The following is a 16,292-nucleotide window of genomic DNA, read 5'->3' as shown; positions in this document are numbered from 1 at the left end:
CTATAAATTACATGTATTTTTGTGTATGTATGTGACAGTGTGTGTGTATCATACACATATAAATACTAGAACCTATGATATAAACAGAAATAATAGGGCAAAAACAAGTGAAAAAAATTGGACCGTGGGTTTAAACTCATTTTTAAGTAAACCAATAAATTTATGGCTAGTAAAGGCTTTTTTTCCTATTTAAAGAGCAATCTTTTTCTGGGGAACAAAACAGTGAAAAGTAGTATAATAAAGACCAAGATGGGAAACCTTGGACTAAAGTTTGAATCCGGCTAACAAGCCCAAAGACATGAAAAGAAAAAGGTCATGGTTTTAGGAGTTCAGCATGCAGTTTAAGATAAACTTTCTGACAAATGATGTCCTTGGATTCCTTGCCAATGGACCCAGGGATCTGATAGATTCAAACCAGGGAGAGTTTACACTTACCTTTATATCAGCAATTTTCAGTATCTGTGACATTGCGCTGGAACTTTTTTTTTTTTAAGAAGAGTAATATCCAGAATGAAAAATTGCAGATTTATTGTATAAAATTTCTAGGAGCTTTAAGTTTAAACCCCCAGATTCTTTATCCATACATGTTCTTGCTATAAGAAATTACAGAATTGAAATTTAATGCACCTCAATTATTTGCAAATGCCTCAATTATTCCTCTTTTGGAAATAAAAGAATCTTAGACAATGTTGTTATTATCACAAACCTAGAGATCAATCATATATTTGAAACGAAATACCTCTTAAAATATTCTACCTCCTGTCATTGAGAACCGTTCATTGAACATCCTGAATTATTCTAATCCTCTAGGGAGATTGTAAAGATCCTTTTAAGTGCTAGTATGAAATCAGTGGGAAACAGAACAAAAGCAACTTTAAAGCAACAAGAAATTATGTATCATATATACATCATAGCAAATACTTTATATTTGTGAATCTTTACAGCTTACATTTCCATTCCATTATTACAAGTGGTGAAAAACAAAAAATTGCAAGTAGCATTCAAATTATAAATACACAGTCTTCCCATTTCACTCACCAAATTCTTACTTTCCAGTGTTAATTCCCAATTTATGCAGAAAACTGCCTACAAAGCTGAAACTGATTAGAAAATTTTTAAGGTTTAAAATCTCTTTCTCATTTTAGGAGAAACCAAATACCCAACCATCAAAATTAAAAATAAATTGAATTGGCACAGTCCATTACAGTTATTGTTACTAGATCCACTTCATTTGCAGGTGTCCAAAATAGAAAATGAATAATTCTTTATCTTCAAATACATATGTTCTTAAAATGCTACTTAAAGCTTTGGTTGTTTTCCTGTAATAAAGAAGAAAATGTTAATTTACCAATTAGGTTGAATGAATGTAGCTTTTAATAATTATTTTATTGAACAAATTCTGTGGCTTACTGTTTGCAGATCTAAATGCATGTTTCTATAGAAACTATTAAAGTAACTGGAATTTGTCAAATAAAACAATTTTTCATAGAAGAACATATGCAATTCATTTTAAAACAGATTATATTCCAAACCAGCTTTGTTTCAGTAGTACCTAATTTTTTAACAATGTTATTAATGCAAAAAACAAAAGTAAACTCAATTTGAGTGTATATGATTTGTCCAAAATAATGTGAACCCTGTAGGTTCCAAGGCTGGGTTGCTTCAGGCCAAACAGCTAACAGGGAGGGACAACATCTCTCATGGGACAACAGCCCCAACCATCAGCAGAAAAGCAGATTAAAGCTTTAGTGAGCATGGCCCCTGCTAACCATACCAAGATCCAGTTCTACCCACCACCAGTCCCTCTCATCAGGAGGCTTGCACAGCCTCCTAGGTAGCCTCATTCACCAGAGGGCAGAGAGCAGAGGCAAAAAGAACTACAATCCTGCAGCCTCTAAAACAAAAACCATAACCACAGAAAGTTAAACAAAAAAGGGAGAGGATCATAAACAGATGAAGGAACAAGATAAAACCGCTCCAAAAAAATCTAAATGCAGTGGAGATAGGCAACCTTCCAGAAAAAGGATTCAGAATAATGACAGTGAAAATGACCTGGGATCTGGGGAAAAGAATGGAGGCAAATTGAGAAGATGCAAGAAATGTTACACTAAAGCTGAGCCAGTAAAGAATCTGCCTGCAATGCAGGAGACCTCGGTTTGATTCCTGGGTCAGGAAGATCTCCCACAGAAGGACATGGCAACCCACTCCAATATTCTTGCCTGGAGAATTCCATGGACAGAGGAGCCTGGTGGGCTACAGTCCATGGGGTTGCAAAGAGTCAAACACAACTGAAGCAACTAAGCAAAAGCACTAAAGAACAAACAGAGATAAATACAATAACTGAAATATAAAATACATTAGAAGGAAACAATAGAAGAATAACTGAGGCAGAAGAATGGATAAGTGAGTTGAAAGATAGAATGGTGAAAATAACTGCTGATGAGCAGAATAAAAAAGGATGAAATAAATGACGACAGTCTCAGAGACCTCTGTGACAATATGCAACATACCAACATTCAAATCACAGGGGTCCTAGAAGAAGAGAAAGGGAAAGGCCTGAAAAAATATTTGAAAAGATTACAGTAAAAAAATTGTGTAGTATGGGAAAGGAGACAGTCAATCAAGTCAAGGAAGCACAGAGTCCCAGACAGAATAAACCTGAGGAAGAACACATTGAGACACATAGTAATGAAATTGACAAAAATCAAAGACAAACATAAAATATTAAAACAACAAGGGAAAAAGGACAAAAAATACACAAGAGGAACTCCCATAAGGTTATAGGCTCAATTCTCAGAAGAAACTCTGCAAGCAGAAGGGAGTGGCATGATATATTTTAAGTGGTAATAGGGAATAACCAAGAATAATCTACCCAGGAAAGCTCTCATTCAGAGTTGGTGGAGAAATCAAAAGTTTTACAGGCCAACAAAAGCTAAGACAAGTAAAATGATAAACAAAAGCACCAAACCAGCTTTGCAACAAACGTTATAGGAATTCCTCTAAGCGGGAAAGACAGTACCAACTTAAAAAAAAAAAAACCCAAACTTATAGATATAGGTACTGTTATATCAAAACTTCCTTAAAAAACTAGGAATAAAACCAACATATGACCCAGCAATCCCACTACTAAACATATACCCTGAGGAAACCAAAATTGCAAAAGGACACATGTACACCAAAGTTCATTGCAGCACTATTCATAATAGCTAGAACATGAAAGCAACCAAGATACCCATCAACAGATGAATGGGTAAAGAAGTTGTGGTGCAAGTAAGCCAGAAAGAGAAATATAAATATCATATACTAACGCATATATATAGAATCTAGAAAGATGATACTGAAGAATTTATTTCCAGGGCAGCAATGGAGAAACAGACATAGAGAACAGACCTAAGGACATGCGGGCAGGGGAGGAGGGAGAGTGTGGGATGTATGGAGACACGAACACGGAAACTTACATGACCATGTGTAAAATAGAAAGCCAACGGGAATCTGCTCTATGACTCAGGGAACCCAAACAGGGGCTCTGCAACAATCTAGAGGGTGAGATGGGGAGGGAGATGGCGGGGAGGTTTGGGAGGGAGGGGACTGGGTATACCTATGACTGATTCTTGTTGATGTTTGACAGAAAACAACACAATTGTGTACAGCAATTATCCTTCAATTAATTAAAAACAAAATGAACCAAAAAATCTTCATGTGTGCTCAGTTGCTCAGCTGTATTTGAATCTCTGCAACCCCATGGACTGTAGCCTGCCAGGCTCCTCTGTCCATGGGATTTTCCAGGTAAGAATACTGGAGTGCATTGTCATTTCCTATTCCAAGACCTTCTGGAAATCTGAAGACAGAAAAGAAAAAGCTACCCAAACATAACAATAAAGATGGTCATCAAACCACAAGAGAACAAAAGAGGGGGGAAGAAAAAAGGCCTACAAAAACAAACCCAAAATAATTAAGAAAATGGCAATAGAAATATACATATTGATAATTATCCATAAATGTAAATAGATTAAGTGTGCCAGTGAAGAGACAAAGACTGGTAGGGTGGATACAAAAACAAGACAAGTATATATGCTGTCTATAAGAGACCAACCTCAGACCTAGAAACACAAACATAGGGGAAGTGAGGGGATAGAAGGTTTACCACACAAATGGAAATCAAAAGAAAATGGAATTATCAATACTCACATCAGACAAAATTGACTTTAAAACAAAGACTGTTATAATAGACAAAAAAAGATACTTCCTAACGATAAAGGGATCAATCTAAGAAGATGTAACAATTGTTAAATATATGCATCTAACACAGGGGCACCTCAATATATAATGGAAATACTAACATCCATAAAGGAAAAAAATTGACAGTAACACAGTAATACTGGAGGACTTTATCTCCCCCACTTTCATCAATGGAGAGATCATCCAGACAGAAAATCAATAAACAAACACAGGGCTAATGACACGTTAGACCAGATACATTTAACTGATACTTATAAAACCTCCCTCCTAAAGCAGCAGAACACACAGAAGCAGAAGCTGAAGTGCACACAGAACATTCTCCAGGACTGACCACATGCTGAGCCATGCAAGGTGAGCCTTGATAAACTTAAGAAAATAAAGTCATATCAAGTATTTATCCAATCACAGATCACAGCACAAAAGATCAGAAGTGAACCACAAGAAAAAAAATTATAAAAATACAAACAGGAGGAAGCTAAGCCATATGTTACTAAACAATGGGTCACTGAATAAATCAAAAAAGAAATAAAATATGCCTAAAGACAAATGAAAGTGAAAGCACAATGATCTAAAGCCTATGGGATCCTGCAAAAGCAGTTCTAATACAGAAGTTTATAGTAATACAATTTTACCTCAAGAAATAAGAAAAATGCCAAATAAACAACCTAACCTTACAACTAAAACAACTAGAGAAAGAACAAACAAAACCTAAAGTTAATAGAAGGAAAAAATCATAGTGATCAGAGCAGAAATAAATGAAATGGAGACAAAGAAAATAATAGCAAAGAACAATGAAACTAAATGCTGATTCTCTGAAAAGACAAACAAATTTGATAAACTTTTATCCAGACTCATCAAGAAAAAAAAAAAAAGGAGAAAACTCAAATCAATACAGTTGGAAAAGAAAATGAGAAGTGACAACTGTCACCACAGAAATACTAAGGATCATTAAGAGGTTACTACAACCAACTACATGCCAATAAAACGGACAACCTGGAAGAAGTGGAAAAATTCTTAGAAAGGTAGAGCTTCTCAAGACTGAACCAGGAAAAAAACAGAAAATATGAACAGACCAATCAAAGAACTGAAATTGAAACTGTCATTAAAAAAAAAACTTCTAACAAACAAAAGTCAAGGACTGGATGGCTTCAGAGGTGAATACTATTAAACACTTAGAGAGGAGCTAATCCCTATCCTTCTGAAACTGTTCCGAAAATTGCAGAGGAAAGAAAGCTCACAAACTCATTTTATGAGGCCAGCATCACCATAATACCAAAACCAGACAGACACCGTAAGAAAAGAAAACCACTGATGAACACAGATGCAAAAATCCTCAACAAAATCCTAGCAAACAGAATCCAACAACACATTAAAAGGATCATACATCATGACCTATAGTGGGATTTATTCCAGGAATGCAAGGATTCTTCAGTATACACAAATCAATCCATTTGATACACCATATAAGAATAAAAACCATACAATCATCTTAATAGGTGCAGAAAAATCTTTTGACAAAATTCAGTACCCATTTATGATAAAAACTCTCCAGATAGTGGGCACAGATTGAGTATACCTCAATATAATAAACACCATATATGTCAAATGTGTAACTAACATTGTACTCAATGGTGAAAAGTTGAAAGCATTTCCTCTAAAACCACGAGTAAGACAAGGATGTCCACTCTCACCAAGTTCATTCAACACAGTATTGAAAGTCTGAGTTACAGCAGTCAGACAAGAAAAATAAAGGGAATTCAAATTGGAAAAGAAGAAGTTAAACTTCTCACTGTTTGCAGATGACATGAAACTACACAGAATATCTTAAAGATTCTACCAAAAAACTACTAGAGCTCATAAATGAATGTGATAAACCTTCAGGTCACAAAATTAATACACAGAAATCCATTGCATTTCTATATCCTAACAATGAAAGATGAGAACTAGAAATTCAAGAAACAACCTGATTTATCACTGTAGAAAAATGAATGAAATACTTAGGAATAAACTTACCTAAAGAGACAGAGGCCTGTATTCTGAAAACTATAAGATGCCAGTGAAAGAAACTGAAGACACAAACAGAAGGAAAAACATACCATGTTCATGGAATGGGAACATCAATATCGTCAAAATGACTATACTACCCAAGGCAATCTACAAACTCAATGCAATCCCTATTAAATCACCAATGGCATTTTTCACAGAATTAGAACAAAAAATCTTACATTTTGTATAGAGACACAAAAGACCCCAGATGGCCAAAGCGACCTTGTGAAAGAGAGGCAGAGCTGAAGGAGTCAGGCGCTGACTTCAGACCGCATCACAGACGCAGCAGTCACAGCAGCGCGGCACCGCACACAGGAAAACAGGTCAACGCGACAGGGCAGAAAGCGGAAATAAACCCGCGCACCTACGGTCAATTCGTCTGTGAAAAAGGGGATGACCACACACTGGGAAAAAGACAGTCTCTTCAACAAAGGATGTTGGAGAAACTGGACAGCTACATGTCAAAAAATGAAATTAGGTCATTCTTTAACACATACACAAAAAAAATCTCAAAATGCATTAAAGACCTAAATTTGAGACCAGACAGAATAAAACTCCCAAAGGAAAATATTGGCAGAATACTTACTGACATAAATCTCAGCAATATCTTTTTCATTCCATCTCCCATAATAATGGAAATGAAAACAAATATAAACAAATGGGATCTAATTAAACTGAAGAGCTTTTGCACAGCAAAGAACACCAGAAAACAAAGTTAAAAGACAACCCCAGATTGGGATAAAATATTTGCAAATAATGTGACCAGCAAGGGTCTCTAAAATGTACAAACAGCTCACAAGGCTTAATGTCATCAAAACAAACAACCCAACAAAAAATGGGCAGAAGACCTAAATAGATGTTTCTCCAAAGAAGACATACAGATGGCCAACAAACACATGAAAAGATGTTCAACATCGCTTAGTTACTAGAGAAATGCAAACCAAAAATACAACGAGGTATTACCTCACACCCGTCAAAATGGGTATTATCAATAATCCACACTGAAATGTTGGTAGGAATATAAATTGATACAACCCTAATGGAGAACAGTATGGAGGTTCCTTAAAAGACTAAAAGTAGCATCTGGTCTCATCACTTCATGGCAAATAGATGGGGAAACAACGGAAACAGTGACACATTTTATTTTCTTCAGCTCCAAAATCACTGCAGATGGGGACTGCAGCCATGAAATTAAAAGATGCTTGTTCCTTGGAAGAAAAAGCTATGACAAACCTAGACAGCATATTAAAAAACAGAGACATTACTTTGCCAGCAAAGGTTCATATAGTCAAAGCTATAGTTTTTCCAGTAGTCACGTATGGATGTGAGAGTTGGACCATAAAGAAGGCTGAGTGCTAAAGAATTGATGCTTTTGAACTGTGGTGTTGGCGAAGACTCTTGACAGTCCCTTGGACTGCAAGGAGATTAAGCCAGTCAATCCTAAAGGAAGTCAACCCTGAATAGTCCCTGGAAGGACTGATGCTGAAGTTGAAGCTCCAATACTTGGGTCACCTGATGCGAAGAGCCAATTCATTAGAAAAAACCCTGATGCTGGGAAAGACTGAAGGAAGGAGGAGAAGGGGATGACAGAGGATGAGACGGTTGGATGGCTGCCGTCCATAGGGTTGTAGCATCAGACAGGACTGAGCGACCGGACAACAGCAACAGAGCTACCATGTGACCCTACAGTCTCACTCCTGGGCATCATTCAGAGAGAGCCATGGTCTGAAAGGATACGTGCACCTCAACGTTCACTGCAGCACGGCTTACCACAGCCAAGACATGGACACAACCTAACTGTCTAGTGAAAGAGGAGTGGATAAAGATGATGTGGTACATATATACAATGGACTACTACCCAGCCGTTAAAATAAAGAACTAATGTCATGTGCAGTAACATGGATGGACCTGGAGACTGTCATATTGAGTGAAGTAACTGACGGAGAAGAAGAAATATCATATGACATCCCTTATATGAGAATCCAAAAAGAAACGATACAAATGAACTTTACAAAACAGAAACAGACTCACAAACTTAAAGAAAAATTTATGGTTGCCAGTGGGGTGAGGATGGGGTAAGGGGTGGTTAGGGAAGTTGGGATCGACATGTACACACTGCCATATTTACGATGGATAACCAACAAGGTCTTACTGTTTAGCACAGAGAACTCTTCTCAGTGCTATGTGGCAGCCTGGATGGGAGGGGAGTTTGTAGGAGAGTGAATATATGTATATGTATGGCTGAGTCCTTTTACTATCCACTTAAAACTACCACAGCATTGTTAATTGACTATACGCGACAAAATGTTTCAAAAAAATAAAGGCAAAGAAACAGCAAAGTCATGTGGCAGAACATGTTGTTCTACTGTATAAAAAAGTACCTGAACAGGACAGACAGCCCATAAACAGACCACACATAAACATAATACTAGATGGCAGGCCTATCCTTCTGCGAGATATTGCTAGGATGACTGGATATTCATGCAGTAAAAAATAAAACTTCATCTGTATCTCATAATATATAGTAAGATCACCTGTGTATCTCACAACTTATAGTAAAATCAATCATAAAAGTTAGTTGAAAAACAAAACAATAAGACTTTTAGAAGATAATGTAGGATCTCCTTCCATGACCTTTCAACAGAGAAGTACTCCCTAAAATGTAATTCCATCCTATTTGTTGACAAGAGTGGTGATTACTTACATAATTGGTCATATATTTAGATTTATGTACTTTTCTGAATTATATTTCACAATGAGAAAGATTAAAATGTTTAAAAGGCAAATATTTTAGAATTAAAATAATATGAAAATCTCTGGTATATATTTAAAATGATACAAAATTAGAAAATGCTTACTGGTTTCTGAAGGATAATAGGATGATCAGGCAGAAAGTCTGGTTTTTTTCTGCAGATGGAAACACTTGAGAGCTTCAACAGGAAATCTCTGCTGTATTTGATTCTCTCTGTAGATACGGAACATCAAACGTAATGTTATGAAGCACAGAGTCTCTCAGAGCACCTTTGACTCATTTCTCACTGGATGTCCATTATCAGTCCGTTATTTTATAAAATGTAAGTAGTTTTTAACATAAAGCAGAAGGGAGGGGCATAAACTCTGACAAACATCTACTGCCTCCCATTTTCCTTTTACATGAAAACAAAGCCAATTAGCCATGGAAAAATTTCAGAACATTAGAAATGCATGGCTTCTTTAATATGGTTATTCACAAGTAGTAGAGAAATCTTATAAAATATAGCAGGTATAATACCTATTGGGCAATTCATATCCTGCCAAAGTGGAACTCTAATAAGCCTATCTTTATGTTTTTGAATTAACTTATGAAAAATTTATACAATCAACATGAATTCAAGAAATATCTATTGTATACCTATTGTGAATCAAGGACTATTTGAGGTAATGGTGACAAAGCTCCAAGATAGGATCCCTAACTTTAAAGGGAACAATGATTCAGATACCTGAAGATTTCTCATCAGAGACTATCACCATCTTGGTCTATACTGGACATTTTCTGGGCCAGAAATAGTGGAGCTGTAATTTTTAAAATGCTAACAGAAAAGGACTGGCAACCGAGATTTCCATATTGTGTAATGATAGAAAAACTATATATTGCTCTGGTTCCTGGTACAGAGATTCTTTTCCTTTTAATTTCCTAAGTGATAAGAACACTAAGAGCATCTTTCGTTCTAATATTTCTTTCTTGACCCTGGGCTCCTAACACAGAGCTCCTAAATTCCTTAAAAATTTCGGGGTGATTTGGTCTTCTGTTTTAGTGAGATGATTCCTGGTGGGATCCTGGGTAGTGGCTGGTCAGCTAAAAGACCAAGCAATGATGAGAAGCATGGACCTTTCAGCCACATCCCTATATCCTCTGAAGGGGACAGGGGTTGCAGACTGAGTTAAAGATAGTTTGTGCCTATGTGATGAAGCCTCTAAGAAAATCCCCAAATTACAAGGTTTGGGGGACTCCCTGGTGGCTCAGTGTTAAAGAATCCACCCATCAATGCAGCAGATGTGGGTTTAATTCTAACCCAGGAAGATCCCACAGCCCGTGGAGCAACTAAGCCCATGCACAACTACTGAGTCTGCGCTCTAGAGACTGGGAGCCACAACTTCTGAAGCCCGTGCACCACAGAGCCCGTGCTCAGCAATGGCAGAAGCCCCGCAACTAGAAGCCCATGCCCTGCAACTCGAGAGCAGCCCGTGCTTGTCGCAGAGAGAAAAGCCCATGCAGCAGTGAAGACCCAGCACAGTGAAAAATAAATAAATGAAAATTTAAAAACAAACCTGTTTAAGAAAAAAAGTTCAGGGTCTGGAAAGTTTCTGTATGGGTGAACACATCCATATACCAGAAGAGTGATATTATCAAATCTGTGGGGAAGAAACTCTTGCACTTCGGGTCCCTTCAAGACTTTGCTTCATGTATCTGTTTATTTGGCTATTCAGCTGTTTTCTTTTCTTTTTTAAATATTTTGTGGTTTTAAAACTGGAGGATAATTATGTTACAATATTGTGATGATTTCTGCCATATATCAACATGAATCAGCCATAAATATACATATGTTCCCTCCCTCTTAAAACTCCTTCCCACCTCCATCCCCATCCCACACCTGTAGGTTGTCACTGATCACAGGCGTTGGGTTCCCTGCATCATACAGCACGTTCCCACTGGCTATCTATTTTACATATGGTAATGTACATGTTTCAATGTTACTCTCTCATATCATCCCACCCTCTCCTTCCCCCACTATGCCAAAAAGTCTGTCCTTAAAAAAACTTGACTTAAAACTCAACTTTCAAAAGACTAAGATCATGGCATCCAGTCCATGATGGCAGATAGATGGGGAAACAACGAAAACAGAGAGACTTTTTGGGGGGCTCCAAAGTAACTGCAGATGGTGACTGCAGCCATGAAATTAAAAGACGCTTGCTCCTTGGAAGGAAAGTTATGACCAGCCTAGACAGCATATTAAAAAGCAGACATATTACTTTGCCAATAAAAGTCCGTCTAGTCAAGGCTATGGTTTTCCAGTTGTCATGTATGGATGTGAAGAGTTGGACTATAAAGAAAGCTGAGCACTGAAGAATTGATGCTTTTGAACTGTGGTGTTGGAGAAGACTCTCGAGACTCCCTTGGACTGCAAGGAGATCCAACCTGTCCATCCTAAAGGAAATCAGTCCTGAATATTCATTGGAAGGACTGATGCTGAAGCTGAAACCCCAATACTTTGGCCACCTGATGCAAAGAACTGATTCATTTGAAAAGACCCTGATGCTGGGAAAGATTGAAGGCAGGAGGAGAAGGGGACAACAGAGGATGAGATGGTTAGATGGCATCACCAACTTGATGGGCATGAGTTTGAGTAAGCTCCGGGAGTTGATGGACAGGGAAGCCTGGAGAGCTGCAGTCCATACAGTCGCAAAGAGTCGGACATGACTGAGCAACTGAACTGAACTGATGGTTACATGATACTGTACATTTATAATGGCTTAAATAATGAGTTTTACTTCAATAAAAAAGATGAAAAAAGAAACCTAAGGATTGTAAAGAGGATGTCTCCAGATAAAAACAGTAAAATTCATTCCAGGACAACAGTTTCAGAGCAGTACTGAGGAGGAATTAATCCGTACTGGAACCAGATAATGGAGCAGTCTAAAAGAAAAGTCATCTCCAGGGGAAAAAATACCAATTCATACATTTTACCATAAGGAAAATATAGATAAGTGTGGCAGAGTTGCTGGAGCAACTGATGGGCAAAATTAACAATAGTTACATAGAAAAACAAGGTGAACATGAGCTCCAGAAAAAAGGATGGATTTTATGAATCAGGTATGTACTTTTCAGCTAGGCTACTGCAATTACACAGTTATATATAATATAAAGAGTGATAATACTCTAACTGAAACTTAAGTAACTATATGGTGGAGAGGGGGTAGATAGAAGAGCTGAAGAAATGAGGAGACTGATGTGGAAGATATAAGGCCTCATCTTCCAAAATAGGTTGTCAAAATATAATATAGAAATGAAAAACATAGAAACAATTTAAATATTTTATTTAGAATATGGAGTTAAGTACTAGAGGAAAATGTTAACAGGGTTTAATTACATATAAATTACATATACAGACTGGTTGACAAAATTTGGAAACTACATTAATAAAAAAAACCTTTATTTTAATAAAAAGTAGCTGGTGTGGGAGAGACTATCGGTTTTTCCCAAGAGCAGTTCTTCCATTCTGCTTCTGTGATAAAGTGAGCTGGTTGCAAAGCTAAAGATTACATTTTCCAGCCTGCTTTGTACAGCATCACTAAGTTCCAGCCAATGAGACATTTGGTGGAAGTTATATACACAACTTCTGAGTCATAGTTTTAAGAATCTTCTTCCTCCCTACTTCCTTCCTGATGGCTAAAAGGAGAATGTGATGGCCGGAGCAGAGGCATTTATCTTGGGCATTAAGATAGAAGCCATGTATTAAAGATGGTAAAACCATAGGACAGTTTAATACTGGGGCTAGTAGCAACTTCACAGAACAGAATTAACACGCCAGCTTAAAATTTTACATATTACAGAAGATATAGAAATAAACTTCTATCTTGTTTGTCACTGTAATGATAGTCTCCTCTTTAAAGCAGTCAAACCTATAATTTGTAATATACAGAAATCAACCAAAAGAATATAATAAAATTTCTAACATACATAAGGTTTGCAGGTAAGCAAATATTAACTGTACATGAATGCTAAGAATCTCTTATGAAAGTTGGTAATTATGGTAAAAATTTACCTTTTTTAACTGGAGAATGATGTTGTTGTTCATTAAGACCTTGAGAAAAGGCTTGCATTCCGTTCGTCTTACACTATTGATAGAAGAAAAAAATACACTTTTTAGCTAAGGTTTTAAAATTTTATATAACACTTTGTTTTTAATCCATTTTATTTTTGCACACGTTGTTAGGGAGCATTCTAATTTCATCCTTTTACGTGCAGCTGTCCAGTTTTCCCAGTACCATTTATTGAAAAGACTGTCTCTTCTCCACTGCATCGTCTTGCCTCCTTTGTCACAGATTCAGTGACTACAGGTGCCCGGGACTATCTCTGGGCTTTGTACCCTGTTCTATTGATTTGTATGTCTGTTTTTGTGACAGTACAATACTGTTTTGATGACTGTAGCTTTGTAGTATAGCCTGAAGTCAGGGTGCTTGATTCCCCCAACTCCACATTTCCTTCTCAAGGTTGCTTCAGCCATTTGTTTCTATAACACAAGTTACCTTAACTGTGGTAATCATCATATCACAATGTGCATGTATAATAAATCACCAGGTTGTATGCCTTTAAAACAAACCATGTTGTATAGCCTAAGTGTATTCAATTTGTATTTGTCAACATATCTGAATAACACTGAAAAACAGTAAATTTATTCTATCATGCCTGCACATATTAACCACTGAAAATGGAGATAATTTCAAATCTTTCATAGTATTTAAGAAAATGCACCTACTAAAATTTTCTAGAGTGTCTTACCTCATTTAATTGTCTTATCTCATTTAATTGTCATAGTCTTACAAGGAAATAAGGAAAGCATTACAATTGCCATACTAAAGGCAAGGGAAATCAAGACAAAAAGTATTTAGTAACAAATCCCAAAGTACACAGGTGAGAGGTAGTTGAGCTAGCTTTTGAAACTGATGGCTACTGCATATAGTTATTAAGAATGTGCATCTGAAGGGGTACCACTCATAGCATGGATATAGCAGATTTCCTACCAGATGGCAGCAAATTATCTTATTTTAACAAAATCTACACTTTTGTATAATTTTCTGTTCCTCTTCTAATTCTTGTAAAGGCACCAAGTGGGCAGCAGTAGACTTTTTAAACCCACTCATTTATCAAAAACAAAGTGCTTGTTACATGACTGACAGTGTGCTTTGTATTGGGAATACAAAGATGGACAAAACAGCCCAGGATTCATTTTTGGAGGACCCATAAACTAAAAGGTAGGCAGAACAATAAAATACTAAATCACAATAAAACTTGAGAAGTTCTCTAAATAAAGATATGCAGAAAGTACAATGGGAGGAAGGGGCATCAAATTTGACTTAAAAATTTCAGGAAAGGCTTTACATAGGAAATGATGCATAAACAATACTTATAGGGTTAATAGGAGTTAGAACTGGATGACTGAAAAATGTATGTTTATTGAAGAAAAGCAGACTTGAGCTGGAAAGCATGGTACTAAATAGCTAGCTTAAGGAATGAAAAAAGTTGAATAGGCTTGAGTAAAGCAAAATAAACACCAGGCTTTTTCCCCCAAGGCAAGGCATGTTGCAATTTACAGTAAAATACCCCATCTGCATGCCCAGGTATTCTATTGAGCCTCTTCAATTTTCTAGCAAAAATGTTTCCAGCCCCTCTCACTCATCTTACACAAATGCACACCACCAAAATAAAGGAAGGAAGACAGGAAGAGACAAATTCATATCAACATCCATTTCAGGGTGAAAATTTAAACAGGAAGATTTATAAACAATATCAAAAGAGAAAATCTAAACAGGAAAAATACTCTTAAAGAGCTAATTTCTGTAGTATGAAAGAGCTCCCAGAAAACAATGAAGCCTATAAAAAAGGAAAGGGCAAAGGCCTTGAATTGGTAAATACAGATGAAAGGAAATTCATATTACTCTTAAACAGATCAAAAATGGCCACAAATTCTTGACATTCTTTCATCTCTCCATTGAATCTGAGCAAGATCCGTGACTGCTCAAGACCAATCTAAAAATGACAGGCTAAAAATGACAATCTAAAAATTACAGGCTGGTTTCCAGGCCTCAGTCTTGAAGCCCAGACATTGTGCTGTAAAGAGCCCAAGCCCTTTGGAGAGGCCATTTGTAGGGGCTACCTCCAGTCTACAGGGCAGATAAACTCTAAACCAAGAGCCAGCATCAACTACCAGCCGTGTGAGTAAGCCATCGGGCCATCCAATCCCGTCAAGACTTTAAAGCACTCCAGGCCTAGACGATATCTGACTGCAACCACATTACTGAGAAATGGCCACTGAAACGCACTAAGACCACAGACCCATGAAAGATAGTAATAAGGAGTTGTTAAGTCAATGTTTTCCGGAGAAGGCCTGGTGGGCTGCCATCTATGGGGTCACACAGAGTCAGACACGACTGAAGTGACTTAGCAGCAGCAGCAGCAGCAAGTCAATGTTTTCAAGTAATTTTTGTGAGGTAATAACAAAAAAAACAGACTAAAAGAAGTTGTTCAGACAGAAGGAAGGTAATGCCAGACATAAACATGGATTTACATAAAAAAATTAAGAGTGCTGAAAAAGGAATAAATGAAGGTAAAATAAAATTCATCCTTATATTTTAAAAAATTATTTTAAAAGATAGTATACAAAAGCAAAAATTAGTAACAATGTACTGTGTATTTATAGTACAAACTAAAGTAAAATTCTGACAATAGAGAAAAATGGGAGGGAATACACTACAAAAAGGTTATGAGATCTAAGAAGTGAGTTTAACAAGGTCAATGTACAAAAATCAATAGTATTTCCGTATTCTAGCATCTAAAATGTGGAATTTGAAATTTATAAAAAAAAATACCACTTACAATAGTATAAAAAAATACAAAATGCTTATAAGTTTGACAAGAGTTCAAGACCCCTATTTAACAAGGTCAATGTACAAAAATCAATAGTATTTCCGTATTCTAGCATCCAAAATGTGGAATTTGAAATTTATAAAAAAAAATACCACTTACAATAGTATAAAAAAATACAAAATGCTTATAAGTTTGACAAGAGTTCAAGACCCTTATTAAAGACAACAATGCACAGAGAGAAATGCCTTGCTTATGGATCAGAAGACAATATTAAGATGGTAATTCTTTTCAAACTAATTTTCAAATAATCAGAATTCCAATAAGCCTTTTTGGCAGAAATTTACGGGTTCATTTAAAACTTCTGTGGAAATGCAGAGGACCC

The 16,292-nt window shown here is 36.6% G+C and overlaps 1 protein-coding gene across 2 annotated transcripts in view; it reads right to left on the bottom strand.

Moving 5' to 3' along the window:
• Positions 1 to 904: 904 nt before the first annotated feature.
• Positions 905 to 16,292, bottom strand: part of C12H8orf88 (chromosome 12 C8orf88 homolog) — a 29,579-nt gene continuing 14,191 nt past the window's right edge. For both annotated transcript variants that reach the window (XM_043484462.1, XM_043484463.1), the window contains 3 exons: positions 13,089 to 13,161; positions 9,144 to 9,250; positions 905 to 1,319 (listed from right to left, as the gene is read on the bottom strand). In XM_043484462.1, the coding sequence (XP_043340397.1) occupies positions 1,296 to 1,319; positions 9,144 to 9,250; positions 13,089 to 13,161 (204 nt within the window). In that variant the 3' untranslated portion in view covers positions 905 to 1,295. The remainder of the gene's footprint in view (positions 1,320 to 9,143; positions 9,251 to 13,088; positions 13,162 to 16,292) is intronic.

Source organism: Cervus canadensis, chromosome 12 (assembly GCF_019320065.1).
Source record: "Cervus canadensis isolate Bull #8, Minnesota chromosome 12, ASM1932006v1, whole genome shotgun sequence".
NCBI lineage: Eukaryota > Metazoa > Chordata > Mammalia > Artiodactyla > Cervidae > Cervus > Cervus canadensis.
Note: the sequence above shows the minus strand (reverse complement) of the source record. Positions and strands in the feature narration are given on the sequence as shown.